At 40.0% G+C, this 24,422-nt stretch overlaps 1 protein-coding gene across 1 annotated transcript in view; it reads right to left on the reverse strand.

The window, feature by feature from the left end:
• Window positions 1-1,650: 1,650 nt before the first annotated feature.
• Window positions 1,651-24,422, reverse strand: part of ACVR2B (activin A receptor type 2B) — a 111,125-nt gene continuing 88,353 nt past the window's right edge. The window contains exons 7-11 of the mRNA XM_002186927.7: window positions 24,266-24,414; window positions 20,535-20,649; window positions 18,725-18,863; window positions 16,278-16,408; window positions 1,651-10,782 (exon numbers count right to left, since the gene is read on the reverse strand). Coding sequence (XP_002186963.2) covers window positions 10,588-10,782; window positions 16,278-16,408; window positions 18,725-18,863; window positions 20,535-20,649; window positions 24,266-24,414 — 729 coding nt within the window. The 3' untranslated portion in view covers window positions 1,651-10,587. The remainder of the gene's footprint in view (window positions 10,783-16,277; window positions 16,409-18,724; window positions 18,864-20,534; window positions 20,650-24,265; window positions 24,415-24,422) is intronic.

Genomic DNA, 24,422 nt, shown 5'->3' on the forward strand with positions numbered 1-24,422 from the left:
AGCTGGGTCTGGTCAGTCTAGAGAAGACTGAGAGAAGAGCTCGTTAATACATTTAAATATCTCAAAGGTGGGAACCAAGAGGACTCTTCAGTGATGCCCAGCGACTGGATGAGGAGCAATGGCCACAAAGTAAAAGAAGTTTCGCCTCAACGTGAGGAAGAACTTTACATCGACAGTGGCAGAGCACTGGAACAGGGAGGTCACAGTTTTCCCCCTCTGGAGATATTCCAAACCCACCTGGACACATTCCTGTGTCAGCTGCTCTAGGTGATGCTGCCTTGGCAGGAGGGCTGGACTGGCTGATGTGCAGAGGATCCTTCCATCCCAAACAATTCAGTGACTGTGACAGCCAACCCCTCAGCAATGACCAGGGACATCTTCAACCAGACCAGCTTGCTCAGAGTCCCATCCAAGCTGACCTTGAATGCTTCCAGGGATGGGGCATCCACCAACTCTCTGAGCAGCCTGTGCCTGTACCTCACCACCCTCGTTGTAAAACATTTCTTCCTTATATATAATTTCAATCTACCCTCTTTTGGTTTTAAACCATTCCTCCTTGTCCTATCACAACAGGATTATTGTCCTCATCTTTCTTACAAGTCCCCTTTAGGGACTGGAAGGTCACCAGATCTCTCCAGAACCGTATCTTCTCCAGGCTGAACAAGAAGATTGTAGTATGGGATTGGCTTTAGTCAATATAGGGTGATGTTACATTGGGCTTCTATTCAGGAAAACCACCAGCCTAATTATTACTATTTTCCCCTCCCAAATGCCTGATAATGTTCATATTTGCCTCATATCCATCCAAACTACGCATTTTCAACCCTGCACCAAGCCAGAGGCATTTTTTTTCTGAAAAAGGGATCAGTTTAGCAATGGAAAACACCAGAATATAAGGATTTCATGGCCACATCATCACTTAACTGCAGGCAGCTTTCCTGGACAGGTCTGGCCATGCTTCAGTGTGTGGCTGAGGGCATCATCATATCTCATGTGAGGATTACAGACCTCAGTGTGGTGCTATGAGTACAGGGAACTCAGACTTTTTTTTAAATCTTTTTCCTGGTTAAGTTCCCTAGCCTTTGCTTCTGGCAGTTGCAGCTACATTGCTGGACTGTCTTGATACAGCTTCACATGCACATATTGCCCTGTGTGAACAGGTCTTTGCTAGGAGTGATAAGGAGCGTCACCACAGTGTTACAAGAGGCAACACACTCAAAAGGCAAATTAAATAATAATAGTAATAATAATAATAATAATAATAGGACAGAGGTTGCCCAGAGATGTTACGGATATCCCATCTCTGGAGGTGTTCAATGTCAGATTGGATGGGGCTTGGAGCAACCTGGTCTAGTGGAAAGTGCCCCTTAGCAGGGGAGTTGATCTTTTAAAGTCTCTTCCAACCCAAACCATTCTATGGTTCTCTGAATTTGAGATAACTCCTACTTCTCTTCAGAACCGTTTGCAAGTGATGGGTGGTAGAGGCAGGCCTCAGCAATGCCTCTGCAGGGACTTTTTAGGGATTTTGGGTAGCAGAAATGCCATTGAAACACTAAAAACACTCAACTACACAGAAGGAAATCCTCCAGCTAGATGCCAAAGACAATAAAATAACAATGAGTTTTAATGTCACACCAACAAGGGAAACAGTTATTTGTAATTTACTGTTTATTTTCATATACAAAAAGATAAACTTGAAATAGTTCTTTCTAGGTTTTTTTTCCTCCTATCTGTTGGGGTGTAGCTGCTTCACACAGGGCAAATACTACATTCATACTGGTTTATTCGGACACCCAGTGCAAAGCTGAAGCAGCAAAACTCCAACTTGGCAGATCTAATTTCAAACTTGAGACTCTTTCTAAAATACCACAGTAAAAAGGAACAAAGATCCACTGCAAATTCATGAACTATGATACAATGTTCTTTCCAAAATGTCTTCATTTCATAAATGCAATACAATGGATGTCTGCATTAGGCCATTTTATATATACATTTTATATATGTATACTTCTGCAGAATATATATATATATAAAATGTACATATATAAAAATCAGCACACTTCAATCCAAAAGGGGTTACAGCAACGAGCTTAACTCTCTATACTTTTTTCTTTAACAGGATACTTTAGTATAACTTTTGTTAACTCAGTAGTACAAGCTATCTCTGTTCTACATTTTTATAGCTACAAGAGTGAAATATAACCTACAACATTTACATTTCACATATCTTGGTATACAAACAGTACTTAGTGAATTTGAGCCAAGGACCAAAAGACTCTTTAAAAATTATTTCACCATCTGATAGAGCTTCCTGTAATTTACACTCAGCCTATTCTGCAATCTTCTAAATCATTTAATCTCATAGTTTGAGTTTAAATCCATTCCAACTGGAAATCCTGGAGAAACAGGTTACTGCAAACTCTTATGTATACTCTATATATACAAGTTAAGTAACACAGCGTAATAAGACTTAGCTATTTATCCTAAAACTGATATACACATATTTCACTACGCTAGACAAGTCTTAGGATTTTCTTTTCTTTCTTTAAATAAAGCACAAATTTAGAAGTAGCTGGTAAAACTTACAATTAGGATGGTTATAAAATGACAAATGGTTAGGGTGAGATTTCTTCCTGCTGGTGCCAAAACATTTTCTTGTGAGTTTTTGTACTATGCTGTGTTGTTTAACTGTATGCATCTAATGTTACATGCAGAAAGCTCTTTCCACAAGAATTGACATCAAACTGTACTTAAGTCAACTTTACAGTACAAAATTTGTCAAACTTAAGGACGAATGTGAAAATATTAACAGGTGAAAGATCAGACTTTCAACTCTATCATGAGGATCATGCAGAATTCATAAGCAGATAGTTTGAACAGATTGACAATGGCATTGTGCAGGCTTATGGCATAGAATTGAGGCCAAAAATGTTACTTAGTTTGCAGTAACCACCTCCTTCAATCCTCACCCACTACGAGATTGATGTTTGCATCATAGTTATTCCATTGGAAGGCCAGCAGCATTGCAAAATATCACCTCCTGGGAGATTTTAGTACTTTGATTTACCAGAGATAATAATCATCAATAGCCACAGAAACATTAGGCAGTCAAGGAAAAAAAAAATGAGGAAAGGGAATATCGTGTTCTCTTCCTTTAGTAATCGTAAATTAATTACTATCTATTCATTACCAGTAATTAAATGAATTACTGGCAATGGTAAATTCATTAGTATTTGGAAAGCTACAGGAAAGCTACTATGATGTCCAAGTAAAATACAGACTAATGTTGTAGCAACTACATGGATACATTTTTTTAAAAAAACCAGACGTTTGAGAGGGCAACACATAAAATAAAATGGTAATTTTAAAAATGGTCCCACTTTTATTTTTCTCCCCAAAATATAGCCTGAACATAATTCTCTTCAGCAAAGTACCATTAAGAAGTTGCTGTAGTTGAAGGTCTGATTTTATAAGTTGGTTCTTGGGAGTAGGTATTTGGAAAAGGAAAGGGACAGACAGGTTTTCGGTCTTGCCAACATATTTTTTGCTATCCACAAAGTTGCTAAGTCCACTTTCCAAAGCTACGAGATGCTCCAATCCCCTCCTCCTCTGTCATCGCTAGATTTTTGGTTTTGATTGTTTTTTGGAATTTATTTTGGTGTTTTAACATATGTGGCAATGCAGAGATGCCAGTGACTACTGAATTAGGATTTTAATTGACTAGGATGGTTACTGGTTAAACTTCAGTTCCTCAAAACACTGGAAAATTGAATGAAGTATGGCCTTCCTTTTCACAAAAATAGAAGCTATGGAATTTTACTAGAACATGTTTGTTTTGCAATACCAACCTTATTGGAATGTTATAAACTGAGTTTTTGTTTATTTTAACAACTGGAAAGACTAAGACTTCTGCTTCAAAATGGGCCAAAAATGCAGAAGTGGTGTTTTAGTCATATCATCTGCCCCATTAAAATACTGAAATAAAAGGCTAATAAAGGAAGCACTTTTTAGAAAACACTTTTTCTTTGTAGAGACCCAGCACAATGCCATTATAGAGCTTCAGAAAAGCCCTTTTGGTTTCAGTGTTGGAATACAAAATAAGTTTTGTTTTTTTCCTTCAGTCCTTGGGGATCACTTTCCATTTACATATATATATCATATATATATATGTATATATGTATATGATACATATATATAAACACCTATATAGAGCAAGGTTCCTGTTTGTGTATGTTACAATATTGTAGTATCAAGGCGAATCCAGATAGCAACACTGTTTAACATGAGGTTTGAGGTAATTGGTTCTTGAAATACCTGGATCACAGACTGCATCCAGAAATGACAGCTGGGCAATGAAAAGTGTGGGTTTTTTCAGACAGAGATAAAAAATAAAACTAGTAAAAGAAAAAGAAAGCTTACAGCAGTTGCTTTTACATGGAAAAATAAAGGCACAACAGAATAGCATTACATTTCAGAACAGCTGGATGGACATAACACAAGTATGATCTCTTTCTGTGGAAGTGTCCTGACAAAAAGCATTGCTGCTCATTCCATAGGCTACTACTTCAGTCAGGGAACTGAGTGTCACCCTAAAACGAGTCATAAAAAAGGAAGTCCCATGTAAATAAAGGACCAGGTGTGCTTAGAAAGTGTTCCAAAACACACACACTCTTGTGTCTATCCTTGTGATAGACACACAGGATTGGATGGAAACTCTCCTCCTGGTTTCCTCAGGGCTAGGACTTCACCAGAACACAGCTGAGGGACTCGGTAATTGCAGGAGTCTGCTTGAATTAGTGAGCACTAATTGCAAAAGGCACACTGTCAAACCAGCTCCAAGGCAGTGCCATGTGTTGTTTGGTCTAAAGCTTTTTTCAGTACCTCTCACCCACTGACACTGTACTATCATGTCTGAGAGGACTAAAAAGACTGCAGTGAATTTTAAGTACAATTGAAAATTAGATTACACTCCCCTCCCCCCCCCCCATTTTTTTTTAATACTTTTAGAATATCTTGGATTGCTTACACAGATTTGGGAAGTTCTTTCTCTTAGCAGGACTTTGGACATGACAGTGCTCCTTTTCTTTAGTGCCTCCGACACAGACTATTAAATCTGATTTTGGGAACACAGAGGACATAGCTGTGTGTTCTGGTGAAGCCTGATTAGTCGTGTCACTTCAGAGAGAAGGAATTTCTAGGAACTGGTTTTATCAGGATTCCACTGGCAACAGCTCCTTACAGATCATATTGTCAGTGCAGCAGACACAGCTGCTACGAGCGGATACGGCAGCGAGCAAGATCAGCCCGGCTGTTTGGCCTCGGTAAATTCTTAACACCCTGACTGCACAACTCACTGCAGCACCACAGCATATGCCAAAAGACACACTGCCCACACACGGCTACTCGCATGAAGATGTGAAAAATTCCTCCCAGGTTAACTGAAGATGGCTATAGAAAAGCAATAAGCATCTTTAGCAGAAGGGATGTGACATGCAAGATAACCTAAACATATACTCAGTGCTGTCCTCAAAGCATGTCCAAGTACATCCAACTTGCTCCTCAAACTGTTTTCAGGCTACACTTGTTCTATCCTCTAGACTTTGATGTAGTGCACACTTAATTTAAACATTATATATATATTTCTTTATTTATTTGCTGTGCATACACAGACCTTTCTCCCTTTTCCCTGCAGAAACATATTAGACATTACAAAAATAATTTGTGGTATAAAAGAATTCTCACACAATGTAGAATTTTTGTTTGTATATGTAACTAAAATATATATATATATTTCCAAAAGTAAAAAAGTCAAAATGTCCTTATTTTCCTCTATTATATAGTCTATTTTATTTACAATGTTACCAAACAATATCCTGTATGTAAAAGTGACAAAAGTTTGTGGGACGCTTCCTGCTTAGCAACTTCCCAAGCGGAGTGTGGCTTGAAGAGGACTGCAACAACAGCACTGTCACATTTTATCCCCCAGCACCTTCCTCTGCAGTATGAGTTCCTTCCATGCTGAGTGAAACCAGACCTTTTCCCTGTAAAACAGGGCAAGCTCTGACACTCTGCCTAGGAAGTGGTACAAGAGGAATAAAACGTTTCAGTGCTGTGATGTTAAGGGGGATCAGGATTCCTAACAGCCAGGCCTGACCCAGCCAGCCTGGAAATTTCTGCTTCCACCGAAACCACTGACTTCAAGTGGGAACAGCAGGGAGTCAGGAGACCCAAGGAAAATGCAGGGGAGTTGCTGGGGGGCACACACAGACCTTCTCTTCAAAACAAAGACCTCTGCACTTCCATAGGTGCAACTGTCTAGCACATAAAGATATTCTGTAAGAGAATTTCAGCTGAAGAACGAGACAGAATAAAAAGTGGGTTATTTTTGTCTTAAATAGAGATTTCTTAATGATCAGAACCAGCTAAAATCCTTAATGAATAGCCTGATATTACTTAACTTATAGTTAGGCTGGTTTCTAGCCACCTCTTATAAAATGCATGTATATTTCAATATAAGCCATATACAATTTCCAGCCTTGCTGTATTAATGCAATTTTATCAGCAAGTCACAGCTCTACCATCTCAAAAAAACACCCCAGTTTTAGTTTCTGTGGTATTTCCAGTTTAAAAATGTGAAGTCAAATTTTCTGCACCTAAAAACCAGTCCAGCCAGTGCAATAAATTCATAAAAGGGAGTTCCACCAGAGAGACGTGGAATCCTGGCTCCTAAAGTCGAGAATTTTTACTCAGGATATTCAGTGTTAATATTCACCTAAGAACTTCCATATGAGAGAGGGAGGTGACCAATAAAAATCTCCAGACAAATTTTTGCAGAGCTGCTTCCTCTAAGTCTGAATGGGAAATGAAATTCAGTGCTTGGGAAGCAACATAAGAGGTGTTGTCACCGTCGTATTCAAGGGAGTGTTAAAAGGAAAAAAGCTGCATTTGCTTATGACAGCTACACCTATGGATGTGCCCAATTCCTGACTTGGAAAAAACCTCTGCAGTACCAAACAGAACTAAAATCATGTTGTCAATGAGAGTCTAAATGGATTAGAGGTGAGGAAAGTACTTGCTTGACAGCTCAACTGTTGAAAGACCAACAAGTTAAACAGAGCTTGTTTTTGTTAACAAAATAAATAAATACCAGTTTAAAAAACAGCTTTATCCAAATTGGTACACATTATAAGTTCAGGATTTCCTTCTATGCTGCAATAGCAAGACACACGTACCTACATACATATAAAACTCGTTACCCAGCACACACCCAATTTGGAAATTCTTTTTCCAATCAGTTTCTGAGTCCTGCTGACAAGATGATCTATAAGGAACCATTACACCAGGAAGATGTAACACTTTACAATCAACATTCAGTCAAGGTTTGTACGGTCGTGCAGTTCCCCGCAGTAAGATAAGCTACATGTGAGAATTTGTGTTTATGCTTTCTCAAAAGAGAAGATTTCAGACACTGTTTAATAGGCTATTAAAATAATATGGCACTTTCAATAAATACTTTAAAGCTTCTTAAAGAAATCAGGATAAAAAAGCAACTGCTGTAATGAGCCTGTTTTAGCTATAATACGTAATGCTGAAGGAAAAAAATCCAGAAGAGCAAACAGATATTAACAGTTAAAAGACAGTACAGCTTTTTTTCTTTCTGCAGCAATAGGAACTGGCTCCCATTCTCTGGGAAAAGGGAGCGAGCCCACCTCAAAACAAGTATTCACTCAGTCTTAAATTAACTGCTCTATGCTCCACCCCAACCCTTACATCACTTCACTTCTAAGACATAGTCACATTTTCATATAAATCTCAGTGCAGAAATGTATTAAACATGAAAAATACTGATCCTGCAAACATTTACAACCACACTTAACATTAAGTGAGTGCCTAATGTCATGACACCAGAAGAGCTACCTACACCCTCAATGCTAAGCATAGGTACGTTGCAGCATCAGGCCCAAAGGTGCCAATGGCCACCAGGGACATTGGCTGGGTCAAAACGGTATCGTTCTGTCTGGTTTTGTCAAGGTTTTCTCAACAGAAGCACATCAAGAAACAGAAACTTTCAAACCTACACACGGAAACACAGTTACATGTGTGTACACACTAATATGCAATATACATTCAGTAACTTGAAAGAATAGGTTAAGACTTTATTCAGATAGACAAATTAAGGCAATTCTCTTAATGTCTCTTCAAGATAAAGGACCATGTCCTCATTTGTGACCTCTAGGTTTTAAAGCTATACTTTTCAAGAAATATATTTCAATTTTTTTTTTAATATTTTCTCCAATTAGCAGTTTTGTTTGCTTAATAAATTATATCTGTGCAAGGGTGCACACTGATAATTTGGCAGTGGAGAGAAGTCCAATTCATTTATATATAATACAGACTTTTTACATTTCCATTACAGGGTGATCAGTTTAGGACTGCATTTTGGCTTAACACAAAGAAAAATTTAGAAGATCTGGCCATCCAATGGACATAACTTTGTCAGTCTAGCAAGACACAGAACTCATGTTATATTCAAAGTAAAAAAAAAAAAAAAAGAAAAAAAATTTAAAAAGAAAAGAAAAAAAAAGATGTACTGTCCTTTCACTAAAACAGACTAAAGGAAAAAAAAAAACCAAAACAAAAAAAAACACAGAATGGAAACAGCCTTCACAAATAAGAGTGAATAATGCCCAGGTACCTTATATAGGCAGTTATTCCACAACTGTATACAGTTATTTACAATGGTGCTTTATTAAACAAAACAACAAAAAAATGGTAGCACTTCCTAAAAGATTTTGGAACTTTTTTTCTTTTTTTAATTTTTTTAAAACTCCCTTGTCATAAAAGCCAACTTACATTAAAATATACTTACTACAAGACAACACAACTAACAAAATATATAATAAAACTCATACAAGTAGAAAATTCTGAGGTATTTCTGGTTTGAGGTGGTCTGTGGTCATGAAGTTTTTAATTTTTTTTTCAGTTTAAACCTCGGAAGCCACGTAACGTGTGTGTGTGTGTATGTTTTGTGTTTGGTTTTTTTTTTTAAGTTTTTTTCTTTTTTTAAACATTGCATGTTTTGCAAATTAAAAAAATATTTCATGTTGAATCAGCAGCATTAGGAACATTCACTGACTAGAGCGAGTTTATGGCATAATAAGAGTAACGGTATTTTCAAATATGCACCACTTTAAGACAAAAGAGTTTCATCACAGAGTAAGGAGAAAGCAGCGTCAAAGAAACCAGTGGGAGAGGTGCTGTGGGAATCACTGCTGCTGCTGAGCTGCCTCAGCTCCCTGCAGCCAGGCAGCTCTCAGGCTTCTCAGGTGCTGCAGGAGCCAGCTGCCACCATTCACTCCCCCAGTCCCAAATTAATAAAGAAAAAAAATGTATATACTCAAGTTTTCACTCTTTTCCTCTTTCCACTGTCTGCACCGTTAGCTTGGGCTGAAAGATAATCAACCCAAGGCTAAATTGTCTCAACTGACTCATGCTTAAAATGAGATGCAAAAGAATTTCTCATCTTCCAGTATTTTACCAAAGTGCTTCTGAAATCACACTTCCCCACCTGTCCTGATGACATTGAAAGCATCCTTCCTGCTACTACCTGGAAATGAAAAGTAAAAGTTAATAGTCCTGGTTTGTTCTTTTACCACCCAACCCCAGTCTCTGGAGGAAGAAAGAAGTGCCTGTCTTCCAACCACTGCCTCTTTAACTCCGCTTTCTCCACACGCTGCAGCCGTAAATACTCTGCCCAGAAATGTCCTTTCCCTCCTCTAATGGTTACCTGAGAAGTAGCTCCATAGCAAATGATGTTTCCCCAAATGCTGCCAAGTCCAACGTCACTCTCCCCACCCCTATTCTACGCTCCCCCCTTCAATTATACCATCAAGAATTAACATTCTCTGCCCAGTTACTTTTTTTTTTCCCATGTTACAATGACACCCGTTAGATCCGTAAAAGACACATCTGCTGTTTTTTTCTGAAGCTCACTTCCAAAAAAAAACTAAAAAAAAAAAATAAAAAAGAAACTGAACCCAAAACCAACATGGGGAAAAAATGCTTTTGAGGAAGGTGTGTTCTTTACATAACAGTCTTAAGTTTCCTCCACAGTTTGCAGCATTGCGTTTTCGAAGGTGGTAGGTGGTTTTCCTTTATGTCACATAAGCTTTATGTCACAGATGCTCCGCTCAGAAGACAAACTGATAAAGAGAAACCCAGAAAACTGAATAAAATAAAAACAACTGAAGTGAGTTTGTTGAGGTTCTGAGGTACCTGCACCTTTTCTGCATTCATTAGTCGGCACCTGAATGCTTGCTGAAATGTCCATTTTTTTTAATACAGTAGAGCAATGTGCTGGTAAAATTGATCCAATCCAAAAAAATAACAATAATAATAATAATAACAATAATAATAAAAAGTCAAGATAAAATAGCAGCTGCATTCATGGGTTTGTTGAATTTTTGTGAATTTTTTTTTTGTACTTTTTTTTTTTTTCTTTAAACTCTTTTCCTTGTCGATTTTTTTGTTTGTTTGTTTTAAATCCGCTGAGTCTGGAAAGACAAAAAGCGAACCAGGACCCAGGACTCAGATACTAGACTCTTTGGGTGGCAAGTCCACGTTGGTGACGGATGTCACGATGGAGACGAGGCAGTCCGAGGTAGTGCCGTTGACGGATTTGCGGATCTGCGCGATGCGCTCCTCGACGCAGCCGGCCGAGAGCCGCGCCTCCGCGTCGTGGTCCCAGCACTCTTCGATGGTCACGCAGAGCTGCGCCAGGCCCTGGGGACAGACACGGTGAGAAAACACCTTCAGCAACGTCACCTGCCCTGGGGAGGCTGTTGGAACCCCAGTCACCGAAAATTTAAAATTTCTCTACTAACAAACGCTAACCCCCTAAGAAAATGCTGCTTTTAACATAAAGCCATAAAAAAAATTCCATAATTAAATAAGTGAGTAGTTCAAGTAAAAATGTGTAACATCACATAATAAAATACCTTCAGCAACGTCACCTACCCTGGGGGAGGCTGTTGGAACCCCAGTCAACGAAAATTTAAAATTTCTCTACCATCAAACACTAACCCCCTAAGAAAGCACTGCTTTTAAACTAAAGACATAAAAAAATTTCAGAAATTAAATGATAGAACTAAGATTATAAGTGCATAGTTTAAGTAAAAATGTGTAACATCACATAATAAAACACCTTCAGCAAAATCGCCTGCCCTGGGGAGGCTGTTGGAACCCCAGTCACTGAAATTTTTAAACTTTCTCTACTAACAAACACTAACCCCCTAAGAAAACGCTGCATTTAACCTAAAGCCATAAAAAAAATTCCAAAATTAAATGATAGAACTAAGATTATAAGTGCGTAGTTCAACTAAAAATGTGTAACATCACACAATAAAACACCTTCAGCAACGTCACCTGCCCTGGGGAGGCTGTTGGAACCCCAGTCACCGAAAATTTAAAATTTCTCTACAAACAAACGCTAACCCCCTAAGAAAATGCTGCTTTTAACATAAAGCCATAAAAAAAATTCCATAATTAAATAAGTGAGTAGTTCAAGTAAAAATGTGTAACATCACATAATAAAATACCTTCAGCAACGTCACCTACCCTGGGGGAGGCTGTTGGAACCCCAGTCACTGAAAATTTTAAACTTTCTGTACGAACAAATGCTAACGCCCTAAGAAAGCGCTGCTTTTAACATAAAGCCATAAAAAAATTTTCAAAATTAAATGATAGAACTAAGATTATAAGTGCATAGTTTAAGTGAAAATGTGTAAAATCACATAATAAAACACCTTCAGCAAAATCACCTGCCCTGGGGAGGCTGTTGGAACCCCAGTCACCGAAAATTTAAAATTTCTCTACGAAAAAACGCTAACCCCCTAAGGAAACGCTGCATTTAACATAAAGCCATAAACAAAATTCCATAATTAAATAAGTGCGTAGTTCATGTAAAAATGTGTAACATCACATAATAAAATACCTTCAGCAACGTCACCTGCCCTGGGGGAGGCTGTTGGAACCCCAGTCACTGAAAATTTTAAACTTTCTGTACGAACGAATGCCAACGCCTTAAGAAAATTCGGCTTTTAACATAAAGCCATAAAAAAATTTCCAAGATTAAATGATAGAACTAAGATTATAAGTGCATAGTTTAAGTAAAAATGTGTAACATCACATAATAAAACACCTTCAGCAAAATCACCTGCCCTGGGGGAGGCTGTTGGAACCCCAGTCACCAAAAATTTAAAATTTCTCTACTAACAAACGCTAACCCCCTAAGAAAACGCTGCTTTTAACCTAAAGCTGTAAAACAATTTCCAAAATTGAATAAGTGCGTAGTTCAAGTACAAACATGTAAAATCACATAATAAAACACCTTCAGAAAAATCATCTGCCCTGGGGAGGCTGTTGGAACCCCAGTCACCGAAAATTTAAAATTTCGCTACAAACAAATGCTAACCCCCTCAGAAAACGCTGCTTTTAACATAAAGCCATAAAAAAAATATCCATAATTAAATAAGTGCGTAGTTCATGTAAAAATGTGTAACATCATATAATAAAACACCTTCAGCAAAATCACCTGCCCTGGAGAGGCTGTTGGAACCTCAGTCACCAAAAATTTAAAATTTCTCTACTAACAAACGCTAACCCCCTAAGAAAACGCTGCATTAAAACTAAGGCCATTAAAAAAAAAAATCCAGAATTAAATAAGTGCGTAGTTCAAGTAAAAATGTGTAACATCACATAATAAAACACCTTCAGCAACGTCACCTGCCCTGGAGAGGCTGTTGGAACCTCAGTCACCGAAAATTTAAAATTTCTCTACTAACAAACGCTAACCCCCTAAGAAAACGCTGCATTAAAACTAAGGCCATTAAAAAAAAAATCCAGAATTAAATAAGTGCGTAGTTCAAGTAAAAATGTGTAACATCACATAATAAAATACCTTCAGCAACGTCACCTACCCTGGGGGAGGCTGCTGGAACCCTAGTCACTGAAATTTTTAAACTTTCTGTACGAACGAATGCCAACGCCCTAAGAAAACGCTGCTTTTAACATAAAGCCATAAAAAAATTTCCAAAATTAAATGATAGAACTAAGATTATAAGTGCATAGTTTAAGTAAAAATGTGTAACATCACATACTAAAACACCTTCAGCAAAATCACCTGCCCTGGGGAGGCTGTTGGAACCCCAGTCACCGAAAATTTAAAATTTCTCTACTAACAAATGCTAATCCCCTAAGAAAACGCTGCATTTAACCTAAAGCCATAAAAAAATTTCCAAAATTAAATAAGTGCGTAGTTCAAGTAAAAATGTGCAACATCACAATAAAACACCTTCAGCAAAATCACCTGCCCTGGGGGAGGCTGTTGGAACCCCAGTCACTGAAATTTTTAAACTTTCTGTACGAACAAATGCCAACGCCCTAAGAAAATGCTGCTTTTAACATAAAGACATAAAAAAAATTCCAAAATTAAACGATAGAACTAAGATTATAAGTGCATAGTTTAAATAAAAATGTGTAACATCACATAATAAAACACCTTCAGCAACATCACCTGCCCTGGGGGAGGCTGTTGGAACCCCAGTCACCAAAAATTTAAAATTTCTCTACTAACAAACGCTAACCGCCTAAGAAAACGCTGCATTTAACCTAAAGCCATTAAAAAAAAATCCATAATTAAATAAGTATGTAGTTCATGTAAAAATGTGTAAAATCACTTAATAAAACACCTTCAGCAACGTCACCTACCCTGGGGAGGCTGTTGGAACCCCAGTCACTGAAAATTTAAAATTTCTCTACTAACAAACGCTAACCCCCTAAGAAAATGCTGCTTTTAACATAAAGCCATTAAAAAATTTTCAAAATTAAATGATAGAACTAAGATTATAAGTGCATAGTTTAAGTAAAAATGTGTAACATCGCATAATAAAACACCTTCAGCAAAATCACCTGCCCTGGGGGAGGCTGTTGGAACCCCAGTCACTGAAAATTTAAAATTTCTCTACTAACAAACGCTAACCCCCTAAGAAAATGCTGCTTTTAACCTAAAGCCATAAAAAAAATTCCATAATTAAATAAGTGCGTAGTTCAAGTAAAAATGTGTAAAATCACATAATAAAACACCTTCAGCAAAATCACCTGCCCTGGGGGAGGCTGTTGGAACCCTAGTCACTGAAATTTTTAAACTTTCTGTACGAACAAATGCCAACGCCCTAAGAAAACGCTGCTTTTAACATAAAGCCATAAAAAAATTTCCAAAATTAAATGATAGAACTAATATTATAAGTGCATAGTTTAAATAAAAATGTGTAACATCGCATAATGATAAGCTTAAAGCTTAGAGTTTTAAAATATAATAATACATATAAAACAAAATAGAGTCTTTAAAACAGAAACTAGTCCTTCTTTACCTTCTTTTTCACCTTCTTCTTCATAAGTAATATTGTGTAATTAAATAAAAAGATCAACATTACAAAACACAAGTAATTAGATATTAAGTTAAAAATAAAAATAATTTAAGTACCATTTCTTAATTAAACAGTTTACCCATAAAAAACCCAATAAAAAAGAAATACATCTCAATTTTTTTACCTTGTTAGTAAATACTATAAAACTCACAACTTATAAAACTATAATATAAATAAAAACTAATAAACATCTAAATCCAAACAAAAAATACCATCTCACAATTTAATCCCAACCTTAACAAAAAAACCCAAAAAAATCAACACTAGTGGTGCCCTGTGTGAGGATTAAAGTCACAACCTGCAGGATGCCAAAGTGATTTTTCCTTTTGTATTTCCTTCATACATGTTCGTAGCTCTGTAGACTATCGTTGTACAATTATATAGCTCCTAGCTAACTCCAGCACTTTTCCTATCCTGGTAGGCGGAAAGACAACATTCCAAAGGCTCCCATCCTATTTTCTTGGGAACCAAGGATGAGCTACCCACCCAAGACACGTTTTCATATAAGTACAGCTGTTACCAATGTGGGGGCTCCAGAAGATGCTGAACCAAGAGGGGGAATTACCTCATCATCTGTGTTTCTAATTGGAGATTCCTGTTAATTATGCTAATCTGCTAAATTCAGAAAGCTGTATTCGCCCTGTGTGGGGTGGGCATTTTTCCATATCTGCCCCTGGAGGCCTCCAATCAAAGAGTTCTTTTATTACCTCCTTTGCTAATATTGTCTCAGAAGTGTGTTGTTTTATTTCTATATCTTTAAGGCATCATGGGCACCACCATGTCAGAGGGTGGAGAGGTCCATTCAACACAGCCAATGCTCTAAAAAACCCCTACAAGTATTTTTTCCACAGTATGCCAATTACCAAGAGATAAGCTTCAAAAATTACTTTAAATATGTGTTTTCATGGTTTGTTTTAAGCATGTGCTTTCTAAGTCTTGGTCGTATTCCACCCCAAAAGTGTTTTTTTTAAGATCAAAATAAATCCCAAGATTCAGCAGTTGTAGCTTTAAAAGACAACAAGTATTAAGATTCCCATGATGAAACTGTGAGAGCTGGCAGCACTGTATCAGTTACTATGAAATCATTTGCTTTGTTTGCAATCATTTCTCTCGGTATCCCCAAAAAACCTGAATTCAACAGTGCTTGAAGAATGCAGCTCTTATTTGAACCCTCATTTGAAGTAGTACACTCATCTTCTTTTACAATCCACAGCTCTCCCTAACTTCTGGGAAATTAGTTAGTACACCTGAGTCTAGCCCAATCTGTAGCAGTTTGGGCAAAATAGAGGCATTTGACTTCTTAGTGAAGCCCAGTGAGATATCATCATCTCTTATCTTCCCAATGTAAGGAAAGTCAGCTCTTTTATTAAAAACGTGAGCCTGAAATGAACTACCTCTGGGAAACCCACACTGCATTTTGCTTCATTGTCTGCTTGCTTTCACATCTAATTAATTTTTCCTCCATGAACTGCTCCAAGTCTTGCACAGTATCTAGCTTGTGAGGAGTGTGTCTCCAATGGTATGGATAGTTTTCTTTTTCTTTATGAAAGGACTTTATTTTCCATTCTTTCACCATATTAAAGGAGTCCTACTAAAGCACCACACACTCCACATTATTCAGCTTGTTTAGTCTCTAAAAAATGAGAGATATAAAGAAAAGGGAACATAAAGGTGTTGAGCAATCCCTCATTCCCCAGAGCTGACTCTGCCTAACACTGGGAACACATAACCACATCCCTCATTCCCATCACAAAGGAAAATGTTTCCCACTGTTAACCAGGAGGGACGTACGGGATGTTTTAGCCAGTGATCCTTGAACACGGGGCGCATCTTCTTGTGAACCACCACTTCTTGCAGGTCCTCAAGGGATGGGTGCTGACCTATTTCTTCTTCAAAAGGCAGCATGTATTCATCCACTGGACCTATGGTGCACACAGAGAATCAGGTTAGGGGCAGGAATGGCCTCTGCAGAGCCCCATGCACGAATGAGCTGCAGCTCCGGAGCAACCTCAACCCACTGCAACAAAGCCTGACGTTCACATGTCACTGCAGACAAATGTGATTTACATTCCTCCTGCACAATGGTCTTTGCTGTCCCTGCTGCTTGTCTGGCCGTGCATTTTCCACCTCGCTGAGTTACGAATCCAAACCCTCAGCTGGGCCTCTGGATCCCGCCATTTTCTTGAGGAAATTTGCCAGGTAATCCGTGATTTAATTTAATATAAAGAGCAGATCGACTCATCCTCCCCACAATTTAACACAACAATTCAACACGCAATAACCTAGAGAAAGATTTCAGCATGAGCATTATTCCATTTTAGCACTGACTAACAAGGTTAAGCATATACAACACTTCTATTTTCTTCCTTTGTGATCTGGTTTGTTCATAGGTTTGAGTCAGCCCTGGCACACTGGAGCCAGATGCACTTTGTCCCAAGTACTGGCTCCTAAGCATAAAATGATTTCTGAATGCTTTAGTTATACCAGTTATGGCTGTGAACTGCCCAGGGCCACGGGAATGAGACAACTGTTATGAGTATCAGTGCAGATGCTGGATGATAGCAGTAACTTCTGCTTATTGAAACATCATTTGGCTTTTGGCAATGTGTAGATGCTCTCTCAGAAGAGCAGCCCAGCTTAACTGATGGGCTTCTCAGGGTGCTACATGGCACCACTTACAGTTTCTCAGTAGCAAAAAATGACCTCTTTTCAGAGCAGAGATACCCCAAAAGGGTCTTTCCAGACTAAAATAAAGGAGCTGACCACTTAATCTGGTGAATTGTGACACCAACAGCACAATGTTTACTCTAAAGAATGAAATCACTAAAGTGGCTTATCATTATTCTTGTTTACTCAGTGGCAGCCACTAAACCAAACTGAAACATGTGCTCCAATCAGGGTCACTTGTGACTTTGCTTTTCCTCCAAGAGGAACCCAGACTGTGAAGAGCTGCACTGGTGATCTGCAAGCTAAATGTGCTGTTTACACAACATCACTTCTGAGCTGGAAGCGCAGATGAGGCTCAGTGTAACTCCCTGTCATCCCAAAGGAAGTTTTCCCTCTGGTTCAGTGGTGCTGTGTGTGGCACCTGGGGTGTCTCGGCTGCTTAAATTGGCAAGAGATCACAAAAATGACAGGAAATATGAAAGTGAATATTTGGGGCACCTCAACAGAGAAAGGCAATTCCTACATGAATGATCTGTGTACCACTGTTTTACCCTACTGTGCTCTCAGCTCCCTGCTCCTCCAGCATTTTATCTCATTAGACTGTACATTTCTGAAGATGAGACCTTCTGTTACCACACACTTCCAGGAGGCATTTTAATTATAATCACGCTCCTCAGTCCTACTGCAATGCTAACAAAAACATTTCAAGTCTAGGTGAGGTGCTGTTGTTTTATGAACTTGATATTCAGTTCAGAGCACCCATATCTATACGAGAAGAAAAAAAGCTGGAGGAAGCAGCCTTGGTGCTACAATAACATGTGACTGCTTTTCTGTCCTGCAAATGGCAAGGGTCACTAAAGGACAGATGTGCTGATTGGACAGAAGAGATGCCCCACTTCACAGCATCCTTTTAGGATTTAAAAAAAGAGAAGAAAGAAGACACCATGAAGTTCATACTTTTAGATCCTTCAGGTGAAAGTGAGATCTTCCAAAGCTGTAAATGAAGCAACAAACCTAGCTGACTGCTGAGAGCTTGATCAGCAAAAGTCAAAGATCAATAACTAATGACTTAACATAGCAGGGAAATGGGCTTGCTGACCCAGGAAGATCCTTCCAGCCCTGTGTTCCTGCTATTTCACTAAGCTGCTTTCCATTCAGGCTACCCCACTGCCCTGCACAAGCGAGGTGATAACCAAGCTGGCTGTGTGGCTTTTCTCAGGAGCCCAAGGCATGCCCTGGTCACAGGCAGAAATGTGGAGTGCCACTGAGAGCAGCACAGAGCAGGCTGAGAGTAAAGAACACCCATCCTGTAGGGATCATCTTCTCCCTCTGATTTCTCAGCAATTTGCAAGGTAACCAACATAGTAAAAAGTACTTTGAGACTTGAGCACTTAAAAAGGTTATTATATACAGAGAGTAACACCTTATGTTAAAAAAAAGGAAAAAGAGGTTAGCTGCTTTTAATAAAAATATGCCATTGATTTTTTTTTTAAACAGAGATCCATTATTTGGACAACTAAACCACACTGAAACAAAACCTTCCCCAGGGAAGAGAGGATCTTTATTCTTACCATCAACTGCTCTACATCTGGAGACTAGCTCCCACAGCACCAGTCCCATTGCATACATGTCTATTCTCAGGAAGGCGTCTCGTTGGAAGTTGATTGCTCCCTCCAACACTTCAGGAGCCATGTACCTCCTTGTTCCCACCTACAGAGCAAAAACACAGCTCCAGTTACATTGCATTGGGGCCCCTCAGCCTCTGCTGGCTGGAAGTGAGTGACAGCTGGTTTCATGAGCCTGGAGGTGCACTTTGCTCGAGAAACAAGCAAAGGGGAGCTGTTTCTTCTGACACAGATTCTCCTTAAGATCACTTGAGTCCAGAGGAGCAACATAAAGGAGGAAGCCAAAGTGCAAGGTTACGTGTGTGATACTCATTCAGGGCACGCTGTAGGTCTGTATCCTGCTGCATGTTGCTCCAGCAGAGCACCCTGCATGAGGAAATGCTGCCTTTGGAGACACACAGAACACCCTGAGGTCATGTCTGGCTTGGTTATACTAAATGTTGAAAGGTCAATCCTCTTTCACTCAAAAAAAAAAAACCACCGAAAAAACAAAAAAAACTCCAACCCCCTGGATAAACAAAAACAGAACAAAACAAAACAAAACAAAAAAAAAAAAAACAAAAAAAAAAAAAACAAAACAAAAAAAATTATATATCCTGAAATGGTAGGAAAAGGTGTTGGTTTGACAGCCCTAGATAAAACAAGTCTCCTGCATCCACACAAGTAGTAAAACATGAGCCCTGGCTTGCCATGGTTTGGAAAAGACCTCCCCCTGTTTTGAGGGAATAGGCATTTTAGTGCCTCCATTGTTATGTTTAGTACAGTTCATAATGTAGGAGAGAAGACAGAACAGCAAGGGGAAAAGAACCTTTCTTGGGAATTGAAACACTTTTAATAATTTCCTTTAAGGAAATTCTCATCTCTTCTTGCTGTTAGCTGAGGTAGTGGGGACAGAGTGAAGCCAGGATATGGAAAGATGTGCAAAATACTGGAAAAGTTAAAAAAAAAAAAAGTGACAAAAATAAGGAAAGCTGAGTAAGGCCAACCCAGAAAAGTGTCCATTCCTTCTGAGATAAAGCTAAAAAAAGGGAGACTACATTGGAGATGGAAATTCAGGAAGCATTGGAGGCACAAGGAGGGGATGATGGACTTGCTGTTCTGGCATGAGAGCAGAAAGAGGGGCTGCTTGCTGCAACACAAAGGCAGAAAATTAAGAACCCATAAAACTGTAGTATATGGTTTACACAGTGCACAGCCAGCTGTGCCAAAGGTCACCCAAGCAGCCAGCCTGGCTGAATTCTTAAAATTAAATCAATAATTTTAGGATTATTAATATTTGTATTGTGGTATCAGTATTAATATTTAGGAGCTTTAATATTTATGTTATGGCCTAGAGAAGTGGTATGTGCAGCAGACTCCAAAACTAAACATTTTTAAGATTCAGCTGGACTGCCTTGCTTTGCTTTGGTCAAGAAAGGTTGGGCCAGATGATCCTTGAGTCCCTCCCAACATGGTATTCTGTGATTCTGTGGATATTTATACCAAAACAATAAAGATACAATGATCCCTGTCATTGAAGGAGGAAGCCACCTGACCCCAGAGCTGGGGGCACCTCACCAGCACAGCAATCAGAAAGCTTGAGCACCCTCCCCACTGATCCAGATTAAAGCAGCTCCCAGAATTTATGTCTAAGGACAAGATTTTATGGAAAAAATACATATTTCAAAGTGAATTAAATGCATCTACACAAACCAGCCCCCATTCCAGAGAAGCTATGGCAGGACCAACTTTTTAAAAAGTTAAAGGTAAAGATTACCTGTCCATGAGTGTCCCCTGGAGGTTTTCCAGGTTCAAACCGTACAGCCAGTCCAAAATCAGCTAGCACAGCTGTCAAGTCATTCTTCAGCAAGACATTTTTACTCTTGAAGTCCCTGTGGACAAGGCAAGAAGAAAGGGAAGGGTTTATCATGGTGTGTGTCTAAATCACACTGCAGCACACACATTGTCTATAGGCTCAGCAGCTCCCAGGAAATCAGCTCCTTTCTTCCTTTCCTTCTTCCTTTCTCCCCCAGAGTCCCAGCATGGCCAGTGCTGCAAACTCGGCTGCTCCTCACTGTCCTTGTCCCCAAAACACAACCAAGCAGCCCTGAGCTGACCAACATAGAGTCAGCCAAACTCTACAGTGAATTAATCTCAAAGTAAAATCTGAAGGGGCTCTAATTAATTAATTTAATTAGATCAAGCTGTATATAAGGCACCATTTCTTGCTCCAAGCACCAGCTCTGGACCCCCATCTTCTGGGCCCTTCTCATCCCCAAGCAGAAAACCAAAGCAGGTTAAGGGAGTATATTACTCTTTATCCTAGGAAGGATGTTTGCTCCTATCTACAAAATTAGATCTTTCTGGAAATCAGCAGATGCTGGTGAGACTCTCTCCACCCTGACTACATGCTTCAACAGACTTTTGCCATAGTCATCTATCAGCCTTCTGTTGTAATTGCTGGAATGATCTTCCCTGGAGAATTCAGAGGGCTGGAAAGCAACCAGGGAAGGGGGTGAGGCCACACAGACACGCTGTCAGGGTCAGAGCAGGCAGCTGACAGGCAGGTGTAGGAAATTTGCAGTAGAGATGGTGGCTCTGTGTTTGAAGAGGACATTTGTGTCAGTCCTGTGCTGCAGCAGGATCATTTCAGGGCAGCTCAGGTAAATCTGCAGGGGCTGGGAAGGGTGGGGGCTGGAGGAAGATCACACTGAGATGCTGAACCAGTCGAGCCCTGTTCCCTGGGCTTCCTGCATTTTCATCTGAAAAGGAATGTTTGGCAATCTAATTAAATTACAGACCTTAGACAGCAGATGGCAATTGTCCTGTATGCTCAGCATTATAACTTCCCTATCATCAATTCACTCGGTGACCCTGCTGATTGCAGGACATTGCAGGCCTGCACAAAATAATTAATGAGGGCAGATACGATTGTTCTGCACTAGAGAGACCTGTCAAAATTCTCTGTGAAGAGAGAAACTGCTGGACCATAGAGAAGGGGCTGCTCCCTGCAGCCTCAGATGCCAGAGCATCAGCTCAAAGCACTGCAAGCAAAAATCACCCAGCCCCTGATTCTGAGCTTAAAATATCAGAAGAGAGGATTTATCCTCTCTAAGCTAAACACAGCGTGATGGGCATTTCTGGCTTGAGGATTAAAATGGGGGAAGTGGGTGTGAAGTTGGAGGGCACCATGCAGGCAGTGAACCCCAGCAGAAACCAGCCTCCATCAGCTCTAGGGACTCAGCACAGCTTTGCAGAGCCTCCAAAACATTGGTACCCCTCCATCACACAGAAGAACTGCCTTTCCCACTATCTGTCACCCCAGAGACTGCCTGCTTCCATGCTATAGCAGTTTCCCCACAGGCTTAGGAAACAGCCATCATCTAATGACATGGATAAACGCCTTTGCTCGTTCAGCTTTAGGGGATTATGCCCTCAGGATGGTACAGATTGTGCATGAGATTTTTGCAAAGCAGTGGCTCGATGAGGACCACACAGAAATTATCAGACAATCTGCCTGAACGATGTGGTTCCAAGGTGAAATAAGATGTAAACCAGCATTACTGTAGAGCATGTGTTGCTGCTCCTAACCTGCAGTGCCCTTCAGGCATGCAACAGTTAACTCCTACATCTTGATACACGATGCAGGGATTTCCCTTTACAATTCCATTTCCCCCCCATTTCCATACATTTCCCCAGTTTTCCACACTTTCCTTCCTTCCTTTCACAAACCACCTTGAACTGGCAAGTCTGAGCTACAATGCAAATGTATCCAGGCCAGGGAGAAGAACTTAATTCAAGCCATGCCAAGTAGATTTCCCATAACATCATATGTATTAGACCATCCTAAAATGGTCACTGCCAAAGAAAAGTGGTGTGAAAAGAATAATTTTGGGTTTTTTTCAGATAGCACTTCAAACAAGGGAATACAGAACAAGCAGACTATGAGTAATGGGTGAGTTAATTCGATTGAGACACTGGAGATTTTATTTGCAGCTTCCACGTGGGGGCACTTTTGCACCAACAAGTGATTCCATCACCTTAATCCTCCTTGTAGCGCCGGGGGCCAGAGAGGAGTTGGTTGAACCCCTGCCCAGCAGGGACTGGGGAGCTCCACCTGGCAATCCCAGCATTTCCAGCCATGTGCACTGTGGGAAGCCATTCAAAAACACCCCCCACACCTCCCTCCCTGGATTAAAATGCATTTAGTGTTTTCTTTCAAAAATAAAATTAAAAGGAATGGGGTAATCCGAGGGAAATCCCTTGTGTCCTGAAACCCCTCCTCCACTAGATATGTGCTAAATTCACACAAATGCTGCATTCTACAGCTTTTATCACTTGCTAAATGGACAGGGACACTAATGAGCACGATCTGTTGCTTTAAAGCCTTTCTATAGCCTTCCTCTGTTCCCCACCCTCAAGAATTCCCATCTATAAACCGCTGCCTTTATTCTACAGGGACAAATGTCAGGGACACAGGGGTCAGCTACAGGAGCAGCACAAAGGCAGCTGCAGGTTCTTTCAAAAGCCCCCATCTCTCCAAAACTTCCAGGTTTGAGGAGGTGGGATGTTTTGGGGGCAGGGATACCCTTGCAAAAACAGGGATTATCTTGCCATACATGAAGCCAGGCCTGCTACATCAGGTACAAATTGCTGCAGCTGGACTTGGGGGTTTAAGTCCCTCCTAGATGAAATGCGGTGGGTGGCGGGGGAGTATGGCCACGGATTACAGCCTGTAAATCCCTTCTGGAAATCTCCCCCACCCTGCCCTGCCACCAGCAAACCACTCAGAAGAGTGGTTTAATGTAGGGCAAGCAGTGTGGGACTTTGGAGAAGGGCTAAAGCATGAGCATGGTTGAACCCAACTTCTTTCTAGCTGTCCCCTCTGCGCTGCCACCCAGGCGGGTTGAAGCGTGTGCCAGGTCTCAGGAGCAGAGCAGGGTGGCACCTGCTGTGGTGTCTCTCATAAGCACCCTGGCACGATTTGGGCCTTATAAAACTACAGGGAAAAGTAATTAGCAGCCATTTTCTGCCTTTGCACAGTTTCTCCATTTTCTGCCTTTGCACAGTTTCTCCATTTTTTACCTAATGATCAAAGGCTCTGTGGGAAGACACGCAGTGGAGTTATCAGTCCAAATCAGGGAAAAATAGGGTCCAGCTCCTGGTACAGCCATAGAAATGCACAGATCATGATGCAATGATATTATCAAGCCAAGTCCTTTCAAAGAGTGCTTCTACAGCAGCAGAATTCCCTTTCCACCACAAGGGAAGAGTTGATGGAAGAGAGAAGCCCCTACTCTTTGGACAGTTACCATCAGCCACTACCAACTGGGCTATTCCACAGGCAAGACACTTACTTGCCCCTCACCATTTTATATGTGGTTGAAAAAAATTCTTCTCTTGGCACAGGATTTGCTGGGTTAAAAGGCCTTTACTTCCTAAAAGCACAACTTCCTTCTCCATTCAACAGCATCATTTCAAAGACAGTGTCAACAGAAGAGGCTTTACCTGTGTGCTATGGCAGGTTTGTGTCCTTCACCTTTGCACCAGGGGACATCTTCATGAAGGTAGGACAAGCCACGGGCCATTGTTTCTGCAACATGGCAGAGCTCATTCCAACTGATAATGTTGCCCTTCAGGTAATCTGTCAGAGATCCCTGCAGAA

Source organism: Taeniopygia guttata, chromosome 2 (genome assembly GCF_048771995.1).
Source record: "Taeniopygia guttata chromosome 2, bTaeGut7.mat, whole genome shotgun sequence".
NCBI lineage: Eukaryota > Metazoa > Chordata > Aves > Passeriformes > Estrildidae > Taeniopygia > Taeniopygia guttata.